Source organism: Dendrobates tinctorius, unplaced genomic scaffold (assembly GCF_039654945.1).
Source record: "Dendrobates tinctorius isolate UK_male_01 unplaced genomic scaffold, ASM3965494v1 ptg000139l, whole genome shotgun sequence".
Lineage (NCBI taxonomy): Eukaryota > Metazoa > Chordata > Amphibia > Anura > Dendrobatidae > Dendrobates > Dendrobates tinctorius.
In genome coordinates this window covers 1412524-1429168 of record NW_027361807.1, presented here as the reverse complement: position 1 = coordinate 1429168, position 16645 = coordinate 1412524, and the positions used below count along the sequence as shown (strand labels likewise).

Sequence of the window (16645 nt, the reverse complement as noted above, 5' to 3'; positions counted from 1 at the left end):
CGCCCGGGGCAAATGCCCCGGCTGCCCCCCCGGATACGCCCCTGGATAGCCCCCCAACATATATTGTCGGTGAAACAAGATGAAAACACAAACGCAGGTAGGAAAATAGACTGAGCAAATGATGGGGCCCACACTGACTAGACAGAACAGAAAAGGCACTGTCTGCAATCACGCAAAAACCCTAATAATTCCAACACGACTGATGTACAAAAAAACTGAGGTTTGAACAACCTCGCCCACACTATATCAGCACTCAGGTGTGAACTGGCAGCTAGCAACAGGGTTATAAAGTAGGGGACTGAGCAAACAAACAAGATACAAAAATACAGGGCAGGAGCCAGCAGCCCCAGGGGGAGCAAGCTGACCCCTGACAGCAAGGCAAAAACAGATGAAAAGGGTTTAGCAAATGACACTTAGCTGAAAAAATGCAGGATCAGGCAGCAGACAGAAATCCTCAGTAAGCAAAGAAAGGAATATCACCGGCAGTCACTGAGAGAAGTCTGCTCGCTTATGTAGTCCCAGTCACTACCACCACTCCTCCAATTATCTTCTGCAGCTGTTGGGTTAACATTAGTGTTGAGCATTCCGATACCGCAAGTATCGGGTATCGGCCGATACTTGCTGTATCGGAATTCCGATACCGACTTCCGATATTTTTTCAATATCGGAATTCGGCATCGGAATCGGAAGTTCAGTTGATTGACGGCCTGACGTCATCATGATGCGCGGTGTGTGCGCATCATGATGCGCCGTCATTTCGGGCCTTCCGGGGGTCTCTGCCGGCCTGCCGGGGGGCTGTGCCGGCCTGCCGGTGGTCTGTGCACCCTGTGGGGGTCTGTACCGGCCTGCCGGGGGGCTGTGCCGGCCTGCCGGGGGGCTGTGCTGATGTCCGGGGGTCTGTGCAAGCATCGTCCGATGGGACTACAAGTCCCATCGGGCGATGCCTGCTACCATGACAGTGATTGACACATTAGCCAATGATGGGACAGTAGTAGTCCCATCATCCGGCTAATGTGTTAAATGTTAAAAAAAAAAAAAAAAAAAAAAATACTACATACATACTACATGCATGCTACATACATACTACATGCTACATACATACTACATATATACTACATGCATGCTACATACATACTACATGCTACATACATACTACATATATACTACATACATGCTACATACATACTACATACATACTACATACATACTACATGCATGCTACATACATACTACATGCTACATACATACCACATACATACTACATACATGCTACATATATACTACATGCATGCTACATACATACTACATATATACTACATGCATGCTACATACATACTACATACATACCACATATATACTACATACATACAATACATACATAGACATACAGTACATATAACATAGAGTAACATACTTACCAATACTTGTCACATTGTTCCCCGAAGCCATTGTCTTTCCGGAATAAATATTAACATAACAAACCACAAAAATACTCACCCACGATCCGAAGCAGTCCACGAGTGTGTCCCACGACGATCTTGGGTAGAGAACTGCAGCATCAGATGATGCTGCCGTTCTCTACGGGCTGCAGGAATCCAATGACGGAAGGTAGGTATCCTTCCGCACTGTATTCCTCCGCCACTTAAAAAAAAAAAAGTCCCTAGTCTCACTTTATGCCATTGCTGCGTGGGAATTTCCCACACAGCAATGGCATAAAGTGAGACTAGGGACTTTTTTTTTTTTAAGTGGCGGAGGAATACAGTGCGGAAGGATACCTACCTTCCGTCATTGGATTCCTGCAGCCAGTAGAGAACGGCAGCAACAGCTGATGCTGCAGTTCTCTACCCAAGATCGTCGTGGGACACACTCGTGGACTGCTTCGGATCGTGGGTGAGTATTTTTGTGGTTTGTTATGTTAATATTTATTCCGGAAAGACAATGGCTTCGGGGAACAATGTGACAAGTATTGGTAAGTATGTTACTCTATGTTATATGTACTGTATGTCTATGTATGTATTGTATGAATGTATTGTATGTATGTAGTATATATGTGGTATGTATGTAGCATGCATGTAGTATATATGTAGTATGTATGTAGCATGCATGTAGTATATATGTAGTATGTATGTAGCATGCATGTAGTATATATGTAGTATGTATGTAGCATGTAGTATGTATGTAGCATGCATGTAGTATATATGTAGTATGTATGTAGCATGCATGTAGTATGTATGTAGCATGCATGTAGCATGCAGTATGTATGTAGCATGCATGTAGTATATATGTAGTATGTATGTAGCATGTAGTATGTAGCATGCATGTAGTATATATGTAGTATGTAGCATGTAGTATGTATGTAGCATGCATGTAGTATATATGTGTTATGTATGATGCATGTAGCATGCATGTAGTATGTATGTAGTATATATGTAGTATGTATGTAGCATGCAGTATGTATGTAGCATGCATGTAGTATATATGTAGTATGTATGTTGCATGTAGTATGAATGTAGCATGTATGTAGTATGCATGTTGTATGTATGTAGCATGTAATTTTTTTTTTTTTTTTTTTTTTTACATTTAACACATTAGCCGGATGATGGGACTACTACTGTCCCATCATTGGCTAATGTGTCAATCACTGTCATGGTAGCAGGCATCGCCCGATGGGACTTGTAGTCCCATCGGACGATGCCTGCACAGACCCCCGGAGCCTGCACAGACCCCCGGAGCCTGCACAGACCACCGGCAGGCCGGCACAGCCCCCCGGCAGGCCGGCACAGCCCCCCGGAGCCTGCACAGCCCCCCGGCAGGCCGGCACAGCCCCCCGGCAGGCCGGCACAGCCCCCCGGAGCCTGCACAGACCACCGGCAGGCCGGCACAGCCCCCCGGCAGGCCGGCACAGCCCCCCGGAGCCTGCACAGCCCCCCGGCAGGCCGGCACAGCCCCCCGGCAGGCCGGCACAGCCCCCCGGCAGGCCGGCACAGCCCCCCGGAGCCTGCACAGACCACCGGCAGGCCGGCACAGACCACCGGAGCCTGCACAGACCCCCTGGCAGGCCGGCACAGCCCCCCGAAAGGCCCGTACAGACCCCAGAGAGGCTGTACAAGGGCAGGAAAGGGTTTTTCTTATTCCGATACCGGAAGTCCCATAGACTTGAATGGGACTTCCGGTATCGGAATCGCGATACCGATACTTTTTTTAAAGATCGGCCGATACCATCCGATACGATACTTTGAAGTATCGGACGGTATCGCTCAACTCTAGTTAACATCATGTTGACCAGCACCACTACCAGCAGTATCCACCAGAGGGAGCCTTGCCTCAAAAGTCGGATCAAGAGAGCTCACAACAGTACCCCCCCTTGAGGAGCTGTCACCGAACCCTCATCCACACCACCAGGCTGATCAGGATGGGCCCGGTGAAAAGCACGAACCAATCTCTCGGCATGAATATCGGAAGCAGAGACCCAAGAATTATCCTCCTGGCCATAACCTTTCCACTTGACCAAGTACTGGAGTCTCCGTCTAGCCAGACGAGAGTCCAATATTTTCTCTTCCTCATACTATGTGGGGCTAACACTCTATATGGGAAGGCTATGCGGGGCTTATACTGTACTTAGGAGGCAATATGGGGCTCATGGTATATAGAGAGGCTGTGTGAAGCCTAATATGGTGTATACAGAGGATGTCGGCATAATTAATTCTGCTCAATATTAAGTGATATAATTAATTAACATTAACATTAAAATGAAATAATTCTAACTAATATGTTAATATTAATATTGTACAGATTTCATTTCAGCCTATTTCAGCCTTCTGTAACAATCACGGTCTCTCATGTGGTCCCTTGGGAAAATTAATTACCCACCCCTGCTCCATAGATACAGTATATACCTAATTTGCAATGCATTGCAACAAAATTTGTATGCAAATCTTTGGCACAAAGTAAGTCAACCAACAGGTGGTGTAACTCAATGATGTGCCAGACTCATGAAGCAGCATGAACAGCTATGACAAATATGGCACATTTTTATACCATCTGTTATGCAGCCTGGAGGGGCTTAACTTAGCGACCACCTAGTTCTTCGCTAGAGCCTCTGATGGTGTGGTTAGAGTTGAACCAAGGTGGATGGCAAGTGCTACTCCAGGACAGGCCCCAGAGCCGTGGCAGCTGACCCCAAAATAGGTGAACATGCCAAATTCCCTGCTGGGAGCAGGAAAGGGACACGTACAGGGATGCCAGCGCTGTTCTAACATTATCTAGATACAATTTGCAGTGTCTAATAATTAGAAATGATTGAGAACTATAGCCTAGTATTCTTATCATAAAATGCAAGTAGTTGTAAAAAGTCTTACCAGGAATGCACATGCTGTTGTGGTTATAGGCAGTATCACATGATTTTCCTGTAAAAACAACCTAGGATGAATTACATTTATCAATATCTGTGTATATAATAAAAAATATGACAATACATCTGTTGGACATTTTAAACATGGGCAAATAAATCACCTATTTATTTTGTCTGAATTATTTGCCTGCATTTGTTCTTTGTTTCTACTGCAAGTGGTTGGACTGGATTATAACTGCTGGGTGTGCAATGACTATTATATGTAAACTGTTGCTGCTAGTTTTTCCTTTATATACACAATACTGTTCAAAAGTTTTAGACAGATGTGAAAAAAAAAACTGGAAAGTAAAGATGTATTAAAAATTAGCAGTGGTAAAAGCTTATTTTTTTAATCAATTTACGGAAATGCAAAGCGAATTAAAAAAAGAGAAATTTAAATCAAACCAAAATTTCAAACTTTGACTTCAAATCAGCATCAATTCTTCTATGTACTCTTGCACACAGTTTTTGAAGGAACTCTAGAGGAAGGTTCTTCCACACATCTTGGAGAACTAACCACAGATCTTCTGTGGATATACCCTTGTGCAAATCCTTGATTATCTTCATTCATCTTCACACAGACTCAATGATTATGAGATCAAGGCTCTGTGTGGGTCATGTCACCATTTCCAGGACTCCTTATTCTTCTTTATGTTGAATATACCGTAGTTCTTGATTACATTCGCTGTAATTTCGGGGTAGTTGTCCTGCTGCACAATACAATTGGAGCCAATCAAATGACTCCCTGCCTGTATTTCTCAGGACACCTTTAACCCCTTTACCACCTTAGACGTATAGCTAAGTATAAGGTGGTCTGCTGTTTGCTGCGTGCTCCGGCGATGAGCCAGCAACTTTCCGGCACATGTCAGCTGATTTTATCAACTGACATGTGCCCCTATCAGCCGTGGGTGGAATCGTGATCTACCCGCAGCTGTTAACATGTTAAATGGCTCTGTCAGTCTCTGACAGCAGCATTTAACGCAATTGTGCCGGAAGCGCGTCAATAAACCTACCCATCAGCGCCCATGTCACATGACTGCAGGTCACCGATGGGTTGGCATGACAACCCTGGGTCTGCAGCAGACCGCTATGGTAGTCATTGTCGGATCGCTATGAGCGCTGCCCAGCTGTCAGTGCTCAGAGCAAGTGATCGTTTCTGCTACACAGAACAGGGCTGAAGACCTGCTCTCTGTAGCACAAGCGATCGGATAATCGCAGTTTCTAGTCTCCCATGAAGACTATTGAAGCAATGCTCCCATCAAGATCACTTCTGACCAAGCTTCTCTGAATAGTAGATGGATGTATCTGGGTCCCACTGATTGATGCTGTTTTGATCTGATGGCACTACTGGACATCTTCCGATTTTGAAAGGAAGTAAGCATAATATTTCTTTCATCTGCTGCACTAAGTTTCCTTGACTGACCACTGTGTGTACAGTCCTTGGAATTGGACATTTCTAGGTGTGTCTTCAAAAGAGCTTGAACAGTACATCTGTAGATCTTGAAACCCAGTCTGTTTTTAGCGGGGCAACTCTCTATTTAAATGGCCAGCAGATTATTTCAAACTGCCAGTTATATTTTTGTCTCTTTTCTCCCGATTGTATCCCTGACTTTGCCCTCTAAGATTAGACCTGGTGTGATGAACCCACACCTTGCCACCCCGCCTGACGTCACTATTACGTCAGAAGGATCACGTAATTCAGTCTCCCCAATATCAACAACGTGACGTTCCATACCCCCTAGGGACACATAAGGTCAGTTTGGTATAGTTTTACACCAACACTCTATATCCACATGGGCCCAGGGAGTCACGATGAGAGAGAGAGGATGTCTCCCATGCAGTCACTGACGTGGCACCACACTCACTCACAACCCTGACAGGCTGAGAGTGTTAGGGACGGCAGAACACACTAAATATAAATAATAGGAAGTGCGTTCGTCGCCCGGGGTCCACCGTGCAGTAGATGTAACAACCGCTGCTGAGTAATGGCAGACTCGCTATATGGCGGTATACTTCGCTCGGGTTAAACGTCACCCGAGGTGCGCAGAGCGGACTCTGTTAAGCTCACAGAGGCGCTTTAGTACAAATAAAGCATAAACGCCGAGCCTGTTAGCTTCACAGGTCTCAGCTGGCGTGCAAACACGGTGTATGGCCACAGGACACGGCCCAAGGCAGAAGTCGGTGTCCAACTTGACCTACCGTGCATGCGGCGTCACTACCGCGGACGCCAGTAAGTGCTGCTAACTGCAGCGCGGCAGTAACTACTGCCGCTGTACGACAGTGCCGTGAGGCATCACTGTGGTGCCCTTGAGGGTTCAGTCGCCACAGAGGTACTGCACCTCCTCCTGAGGTGTGGTATCCCACCATCCAGGTAAGGTGGAGACACCTGACCACACTCCAACACCTGCACCCCACACCACAAAGTAGTGTAGCAAAGCACCTTCGGTGGCTCCCTGCTTGGAGTGTAGCATAGCTCCCTGCTTGGAACACGAAACGTGCTGGGAGGTGGGTGGAGTTGAGTTTACATAAAAGAGCGGAAAGAGTTGAGTGAGTGAGTGAGTGAGTGAGTCAGTCAGTCAGTCATTAAGTCACCTTCAGTGAGTGAAGATGTAGAAGGACAGAGAGTGAGACAGAGAAGATCCCCGGGAGAGGGATGGAGGAGGGAAGTGCTGCAGCAGGCCACAGTGATCTGGGTCTGCTGGCACAGGAAAGAGACAGAGAAAGGAAGCTTGATTCTCCCTTGGGAAGAAGGATTAGCATGGAACGTGAGGAGAATAAGAGAACAAGGACTAGGGTTAGAGGAGAACCCTTCTCAAGTTCTAAGCGCAAGGCCGGGGTCCGGTCCCCGAGGTTGTACAGATACTAATGGTCCTGCAGCAGACACCGGAGGAATAGAAGTAGTGACCACTTTATTCCCACACAAGACTTGGGGGCACAACAGAAACATAAGAGTGAGCCGGGACTTTGTAGCAAGGAGTCCCCGAAGCAGGCTACAGCTGTCTGCCGTACAAGTAGAGTTCATAGGAACATCTGACCGGAGGAACTCCAGTGTAACTCAGTACTAGGAGTACTTCATTCAAAGGCGCTATAAGAGGAGATATTCAGAAAAGGCACATATGTTGGCGGAGTGTTGGAAAGGAGTACTTCATCTTGCCTTGAAGTTGGCTGAGCTCCTGACCCGGAGGACACGGCACGGAGGCGGGCACCTGTACCTGCAACAGACTGTGAGTAAAGCTTTGGAACTACATGCCCTGGTGTCCTCCACTTATTCTTGCGCCAACCCGCCCAGCACTGCTGCATCCCTTGCACCTGACACTACACCATCTAAGTGTCACTTCACCTTCACTGCCCTGAGACTACTGCCCTGCCTGTGAAGGGCTATAACATCATTGCTGCACCACACCATCTGTCCCAGAGGATCTGTCTGCAGCGTCAGCTTACATCTCCATTGCCGAACACCACAGGTGGCGTCACAAATCACTTATAAACTTTCACCACCATAAGCACACTGCTACAACTTCCTTTTACAATGGGCGCCCAGGGCCAAAGGCCGGGTCCCAGCTGCCGTGACATCTCCCATTGAAGCTCATCGGGCCCGGTACTGAGTACCCCACAGCCCTGGGAGGGTGACCCATTTCTGCACCACACCATTGCTGCACCACACCATCTGTCCCAGAGGATCTGTCTGCAGCGTCGGCTTACATCTCCATTGCCGAACACCACAGGTGGCGTCACAAATCACTTATAAACTTTCACCACCATAAGCACACTGCTACAACTTCCTTTTACAATGGGCGCCCAGGGCCAAAGGCCGGGTCCCAGCTGCCGTGACATCTCCCATTGAAGCTCATCGGGCCCGGTACTGAGTACCCCACAGCCCTGGGAGGGTGACCCATTTCTGGCGTCACGAACAGGATGACGAAGCCCGGTGCCACCGGGTTCTGTGTGTCTACGATTTATTGGACTTAAAAGTTTGTGGAAATGTACAAAAGACCCAATTTGATAGACTGTAAAATGAATGCTAAAAATGGCCGCCAGCGTGGAGAAGAGGGGCGTAATAATATGGGTGGTCCTAAGAAAAGACCGCAAACTGTTCTGTGCCTCCCCTGTCTGAACTTCTATGCGACAGCAACATGGCCCACCTCCCAAGGGGTTCGTATACTGGCATGGTATGGAGGAGTAGGAAAAAGGCGCCGCCCCCAGAAGGAGGAGCGGGAGCCGGTTGCGGGAAAAGAGGCCAGACAGGAAGAGAAAGGAGAGAACGCCATGATGGAAGGAGAGAGGAGGCCTGAAGAGCGAAGGGAGGTTAAGTTGAATCTCCCAGGCGCAATGGCTGAAGGCTCCAATCTGGCTTCCCATATAGACTGCCAACAGCTGGAGGAGGAGATTGCCCGGCTGACTCATGAACTGCGGCTGAAGCAGGAGGCACTCTGGAGGAAGAAGTGGCAGCCCGCCCTGGAGGGGCCTACACCCGCGGTACCCCAGTCACCGGTATCCGCCATTGCTGCACTGGATCTCCCCCAGGCAAACCCTGTGGAGCCTGCGGCCACTGCAATACCACCGGCAGCATCCATTACCACCGCCCCGCTGTCACCGCCGCTGTGTGAGGCCCGTCTGGAAGAGTTATCTGAGGGCCTGGGAGCTGCAGAGGAGGAAGATGAGCTCCCGCCTGGACCGGACGCGGCCGCGCCGGTCCCACCAGAGATCCCCGCGGATCCGGAGCTACCATCTGCTTCACCGCCATCTCCAGTACTTAACCGGGCAGCTCCAACCGCCACCGCTGCCACCGGGAGCCGCATCGTGCCTGCACCGGAGCCAAGACAGCACCACCGGGAAACATCAGGTACGACCGCCGCCCCTGCAACTGGGTTGCCCCCTGAGTTCCCGTACACTGCGTGCAGCGGGCCGGCGCTCCGCATGGGACAAATGGTGGAGCTGTGTTCCCAACTCAAAAGTACTAAGTTGACTGCAATGCGGAAATGAAAGAAGTCCCTGCTGAAAAGAGTAAGGCTGGAACAGGCGCGTCCCATTCAAAATCTTCTGATCTCAGCAGAAGAGCCTGAGCAGCTAATGGGTGTCACTATGCATCACGGGTTTCCTTTACCACAAATTCAGGACCCCCGTCTCAACCCCTATAAGCGCCCACAAGCACCGTCACCACCAGATGTCAGGCCAAAAATCAAGTTAGCAGTGCCGCCTGAGACTGAGGCACCAGCCGCAACTCCTGCAGATTCACAGGCAGCAGAGATACCCCCAGCAACAGTGGATGTGCTATCTGTAGATGCCAATCTCACGCCAGGAGAAAAGGAATACCTGTAATTTGTAGACCGCCAGCCACAGGAGGAAGACACCCAGAGAATCTCCTCTGGAAGCAGCAGCCCAAGCAACCCCCTTCCGGTACCCCAGGAGGGGACCATCATTACTAAGAAGCTGTAAAATAACTAACTTTGTTACCCAGGAGGGTATTTGCACTGTTGTGCCCCATTGTTTACAATTATGTTCCAGTTTTCTTCAGTTTGCCTAGTTGCGTTGGCAGCATTTATTATGAAAATTTGAACTATGGTGATCATGAACTTGGAGTGAATCATAAACTTTCTTGTAAATAGTTTGCACCTCTTTAGGTGCCCTCTCTTGGTTTTACATAGCTCTTTTTTTTATAAATAAGGACTACCTCATCGTGGAGCATGGCTCCTACTAAAAGGACACTGCAAGAGATCCCGGCTGGGAGCGGTGTCCAGCACTAACAAGAATTATTGATGTTTTGATGTGAAGTATTTTATAATGTGCCTTATGACAGTATTAATAGAGAATAGCTTTTATATAGATTCTAGTTAGTATCAATGACAGATAGGAATGTTTTAATAAAGAGATTAGAATAAAGATGAAGATTTTGAAAAAAAAAAAAATGCAGGGGACGAACCAGGCATCCACGGTTGTCACTTAAGGTTAATAAAAGAAAGTAGAGAATGTGTAAGAAGAAGTGATAATGCTTGAAATAGCACTTTAAATTAGGTAGCATAACTTTAAAGTTAGTTAGTTAAAAATTGTTTGCAACGTTCAAGAGACAGTGCCTCTCATATTGAGAAGATTAGATAAGAACTGTTTGTTTTGCATTACAAAATTTAGTATGTTCCTGTATTTGTCAACTTCTGTTTTCTTGCAGCCCGCGGACGTGCTGTGTTTAACGGGGGGTATGTGGTGCCCCTGAGGGTTCAGTCACCACAGAGGTACTGCACCTCCTCCTGAGGTGTGGTATCCCACCATCCAGGTAAGGTGGAGACACCTGACCACACTCCAACACCTGCACCCCACACCACAAAGTAGTGTAGCCAAGCTCCTTTGCCGGCTCCCTGTTTGGAGCGCAGCATAGCACCCCTTGGTGGCTCCCTGCTTGGAACACGAAACATGCTGGGAGGTGGGTGGAATTGAGTTTACATAAAAGAGCAGGAAGAGTTGAGTCAGTCAGTCAGTCAGTCATTGAGTCAACGTTCAGTGAATGAAGATGTAGAAGGACAGAGAGTGAGACAGAGAAGATCCCCGGGAGAGGGATGGAGGAAGGAAGTGCTGCAGCAGGCCATAGTGATCTGGGTCTGCTGGCACAATAAAGAGACAGAGAAAGGAAGCTTGATTCTCCCTTGGGAAGAAGGATTAGCATGGAACGTGAGGAGAAAAAGAGAACAAGGACTAGGGTTAGAGGAGAACCCTTCTCAAGTTCTAAGCGCAAGGCCGGGGTCCGGTCCCCGAGGTTGTACGGATACTAATTGTCCTGCAGCAGACACCGGAGGAATAGAAGTAGTGACCACTTTATTCCCACACAAGACTTGGGGGCACAACAGCAACATAAGAGTGAGCCGGGACTTAGTAGCAAGGAGTCCCCGAAGCAGGCTACAGCTGTCTGCCGTACAAGTAGAGTTCATAGGAACATCTGACTGGAGGAACTCCAGTGTAACTCAGTGCTAGGAGTACTTCATTCAAAGGCTCTATAAGAGGAGACGTTCAGAAAAGGCACATATGTTGGCGGAGTGTTGGAAAGGAGTACTTCATCTTGCCTGGAAGTTGGCTGAGCTCCTGACCCGGAGGACACGGCACGGAGGCGGGCACCTGTACCTGCAACAGACTGTGAGTAAAGCTTTGGAACTACATGCCCTGGTGTCCTCCACTTATTCCTGCGCCAACCCGCCCAGCACTGCTGCATCCCTTGCGCCTGACACTACACCATCTAAGTGTCACTTCACCTACACTGCCCTGGGACTACAACCCTGCCTGTGGAGGGCTATAGCATCATTGCTGCACCACACCATCTGTCCCAGAGGATCTGTCTGCAGCGTCGGCTTACATCTCCATTGCCGAACACCACAGGTGGCATCACGAATCACTTATAAACTTTCACCACCATGAGCACACTACTACAACTCACTTTTACAATGGGCGCCCAGGGCCACGGGTCGGGTCCCAGCTGCCGTGACATCTCCCATTGAAGCTCATCGGGCCCGGTACCGAGTACCCCACAGCCCTGGGAGGGCGACCCATCACACTATCGGACGCTAGTGTAGCGGTGCGGTATGCAGTGTGGCGTATGGCTTGCCACTGACTGGCGCTGACTATAACTCTAATTCCCTATCCACATGCGTAATATCAGAGGGAAAGGGTTTTATAATGAGTCAGTCACCAGAATCATACATTCATCACCATTCACACATAGCAAGTATAGTCTATACTAGCGCATGGCCGAGTGGCCATGCGGGCCTTTTATAGCCATGCGCTTCCGGGACCTTCCAGACCTCTGAGATGTGCCAATCAGATCAGGACAAGGACCTGAGCACGTGACCCCCGATCTCCACTAGGAGATCATCTCGTGGGCATGCCCAGTATCGCGGCGAGAGGACTTAGCCTCTTGAGTGGTTTCATGCAAAGCAGGTTGCGCTACCATTGCTGGTCCAGAGGTGGCAGCAACATCCAGACCCAGAGAGCTAGTCTGAGCAGGGTGCCTGGATGGCTGAGATTTCTGTGCAGGTCCCTGAGCGGTCGTAAAGGAATGGGAGACTGCTGGATATATGGCTCTGGATTCCTGCTGTGCAGCTGCAGGAATCCGACGCCTAACAGAGAGGCCTCTTTCACTAGCACCTGTGAAACAGTGTCTGGTCAACCCGGTAGGACTGTCACCAGTTGTTCGTTAGATATAAGCTCAGTACAGTAACAAGATTATATTGGGCAAGAAACCAGCCATGGTAGCATTGTAAGTTAAACCGAGAAATGAATGTGTGGATTGAGATAAAAGAGCAGCCCAAGTTTATATTATATGTTTAATTGCCCTATGAGCACATGGATCGCCTGCCAGGGCTAGCGGGGTACTCGGTACCGGGCCCGTTGATCTCAATGGGAGTTGTCACGGAAGCTGTGACCCGGCCCGTGGCCCTGGGGCTCCATGACAAACAGGGGGATTTGCAATAGTGGAATGTATTTAGATGAATAGTTCGTGACGCCACCTGTAGTGTTCGGCAAGTGAGATGCTAGGCCGACGCTGCATGCAGATCCACTGGGGCTGGTGGTGTGTTGCAGCCAAGATGGTGAAGTTCCCCACAGGTGGAGCTGCGGCCCCAGGGCAGTGTAGATGTAGGCGCAGACGGTGTAGAAGCTGGTACCCAGATGTAGCGGTACCAGGGGTGTTGGCGCAGGAATGAATGGAGGACACCAGGGCTTGCAGTTCCAAAGCTTTACTCACAGTCTGTAGTACACACCGGTGCCTCCGTGCTGTGTCCTCCAGGTCAGGGACTCAATCAACCTCCAGGCCAGATGGAATGCTCCCTTCCAACACTCCGCCAACGTGTGCCTTTCTGAACGTCTCCTCTTATAGCGCCTTTAGGTGTGAAGTACTCCCAGTACTGAGTTACACTGGAGTGCCTCCTAACAGATGTTCCCAAGAACTCTACTTGTACGGCAGACAGCTGAGCCTGCTTCGGGGACTCCTTACTCCTGAGTCCCGGCTCACTATCAATGATGCTGTTATGCCCCAAGTCTTAGATGAGAGTAGTGCATTTACAGCCCACTACTCCACCGGTGTCTGCTGCAGAACCATTAGTGTCCATACAACCTCTGGGACCGGGCCCCGGCCTTGCGCTTAGAACTTCTAGGCAGGGTTCTTCCTCTAACCCACGTCCTCTGTTCCCTTTTACTCCTACGTTCCGTACTTGTCTTTCCTTCTTATGAAAGATCAGGTTTCTGTTGAATGTCTTTCTCCTTCTTCTTTTCTTGTGCCAGCTGGCTCAGATCACTGAGGCAGCTGCAGCACTCCTTCCTCCATCCCTCTCTCTCAGTTATCTTCTCTCCTCACTCCTCTCTGAGTGACTCTCTGACTGACTGACCTGAAATCCTATACCTTCCCGCTCTTTTATGCATTCTAACTCCACTCGCCTCCCAGCACGTTTAGTGTTCCAAGCAGGGAACCACCAAAGGTGCTCTGCTACACTCCAAGCAGGGAGCCGCAGTGTGGCTTTGCTGAACTACTGTGTTGTGTGGGATGCGAGTGTTGGAGCGTGGTCAGGAGCCTCCAACTTACCTGGATGGTGGGGCACCACACCTCAGGAGGAGGTGCAGTACCTCTGTGGCAACAGAGCCTCAGGGGCGCCACACACTAGACAATACACTATACACACGATGCTTATACATACAGTGTGCTGCGAAAGTATTCGGATCCCTGGAGCTTTTCAACCTTTTCCCACATATCATGCTTCAAACATAAAGATACCAAATGTAAATTTTTGGTGAAGAATCAACAACAAGTGGAACACAATTGTGAAGTTGAATGAAATTTATTGGTTATTTTAAATTTTTTTGGAAATTCAAAAACTGAATTTTTTGAAGTGGGTTGTGCAATATTATTCGTCCCCTTTACTTTCAGTGCAGCAAACTCACTCCAGAAGTTCATTGTGGATCTCTGAATGATCCAATGTTGTCCTAAATTACTAATGATGATAAATATAATCCACCTGTGTGTAATCAAGTCTCCGTATAAATACACTTGCTCTGTGATAGTCTCAGGGTTCTGTTTCATGCACAGAGAGGATCATGAAGACCAAGGAACACAACAGGTAGGTCCGTGATTCTGTTGTGGAGAAGTTTAAAGCCGGTTTTAGATACAAAATGATTTCCAAAACTTTAAACATCCCAAGGAGCACTGTGCAAGTGATCATATTGAAATGGAAGGAGTATCATACCACTGGAAATCTACCAAGACCCGGCCGTCCCTCTAAACTTTCATCTCAAACAAGGAGAAGACTGATCAAAGATGCAGCCAAGAGGCCCATGATCACTCTGGATGAACTGCAGAGATCTACAGCTGAGGTGGGACAGTCTGTCCATAGGACAACAATCAGTCGTACACTGAACAAATCTGGCCTTTATGGAAGAGTGGCATGAAGTAAGCCATTTCTCAAAGATATCCATAAACAGTGTCGTTTAAAGTTTGCAACAAACCTGGGAGGCACACCAAACATGTGGAAGAAGGTGCTCTGGTCAGATGAAACCAAAATTTAACTTTTTGGCAACAATGCCAAACGATATGTTTGGCGTAAAGGCAACACAGCTCATCACCCTGAACATACCAACCCCACTGTCAAACATGGTGGTGGCAGCATCATGGTTTGGGCCTGCTTTTCATCAGCAGGGACAGGGGAGATGGTTAAAATTGATGGGAAGATGGAAGGAGCCAAATACAGGACCATTCTTGAAGAAAACCTGTTGGAGTCTGCAAAAGACCCGAGACCGGGACGGAGATTTGTCTTCCAACAAGAAAATGATCCCAAACATAAAGCAAAATCTACAATGGAATGGTTCACAAATAAACGTATCCAGGTGTTAGAATGGACAAGTCAAAGTCCAGACCTGAATCCAATCGAGAATATGTGGAAAGAGCTGAAAACTGCTGTTCACAAACGATCTCCATCAAACCTCACTGAGCTCGAGCTGTTTTCCAAGGAAGAATGGGCAAGAATTTCAGTCTCTCGATGTACAAAACTGATAGAGACATACCCCAAGCGACTGGCAGCTGTAATCGTCCCACTTTTCAGTTTTTGAATTTCCAAAAAAATTTAAAGTAACCAATAAATTTCATTCAACTTCACAATTGTGTCCCACTTGTTGTTGATTCTTCACCAAAAAATTACATTTGGTATCTTTATGTTTGAAGCATGATATGTGGGAAAAGGTTGAAAAGTTCCAGGGAGCCGAATACTTTCGCAAGGCACTGTATATAATGGTCAAATATGCAAATAGTAGTAGGACAAAAGATCTAAGCAGATGGATCATGTCAGTTACCATGTTCATGTTTCATGTTTCATGTGTATGCTGGGCTACAGGGAGCATGGACTGCCTGCTAGTTCCTAGATACTTCCCCCAATTTCGAAGTGAAGCGCATGCGTAGCAGAGAGAGAGAGAGACCATATGGTATAACTCTAGCTTTTATCCTTTTTGGGTCACTCCCCTCCTGCTCCTGCCCTCTGGACTGAACCTAAATCCCCTCCCCTTGCTTCTAGCAGCTAAAAACTCCAAAACCAGGCCTCAATCACACCTATCCTCAAAAAGCCCTCTCTTGACCCATCTTCTGCATTTAGCTATCGCCCTATATCACTTTTCCCCTATGCCTCAAAAATACTGGAACAACACGTCCATCTTGAACTGTCCACCCACCTCTCTTCCTGTTCCCTCTTTGACGGCTTACAATCTGGCTTCCGACTGCACTACACTACTAAAACTGCCCTAACTAAGGTCACCAATGACCTATTAACCGCCAAGGCAAAGCGACACTACTCTGTGCTCCTCCTCCTGGACCTGTCCTCTGCCTTTGACGCAGTGGACCATTCCCTATTACTACAGACCCACTCATCTCTTGGCATAACAGTCTTGGCCCTATCTTGGATCTTGTCATACCTAACAGATTGGACATTCAGCGTCTCCCACTCGCACACCACCTCCTCACCTCGCCACCTATCTTTCGGAGTCCTGCAAGGTTCAGTCCTGGGGCCCCTGATCTTCTCCATTTACACCTTCGGCCTGGGACAGCTCATAGAATCTCACGGCTTTCAGTATCATCCCTGGACCAGATATCACCTCCCTACTAACCAGAATCCCACAATGTCTGTCTGCTATTTCATCGTTCTTCTCCGCTAGATTTCTAAAACTTAATATGGACAAAACAGAATTCATCGTTTTTCCCCTCATCTCACTCTACTCCCCCAATAGATCTATCCATTAAAGTAA

At 48.1% G+C, this 16645-nt stretch overlaps 1 protein-coding gene across 1 annotated transcript in view; it reads right to left on the bottom strand.

Annotated features, from left to right (window-relative positions):
• The window catches only part of LOC141048966 (uncharacterized), a 51963-nt gene that overhangs the window by 23313 nt on the left and 12005 nt on the right, over positions 1–16645 (bottom strand). The window contains exon 7 of the mRNA XM_073545047.1: positions 4359–4406. Coding sequence (XP_073401148.1) covers positions 4359–4406 — 48 coding nt within the window. The remainder of the gene's footprint in view (positions 1–4358; positions 4407–16645) is intronic.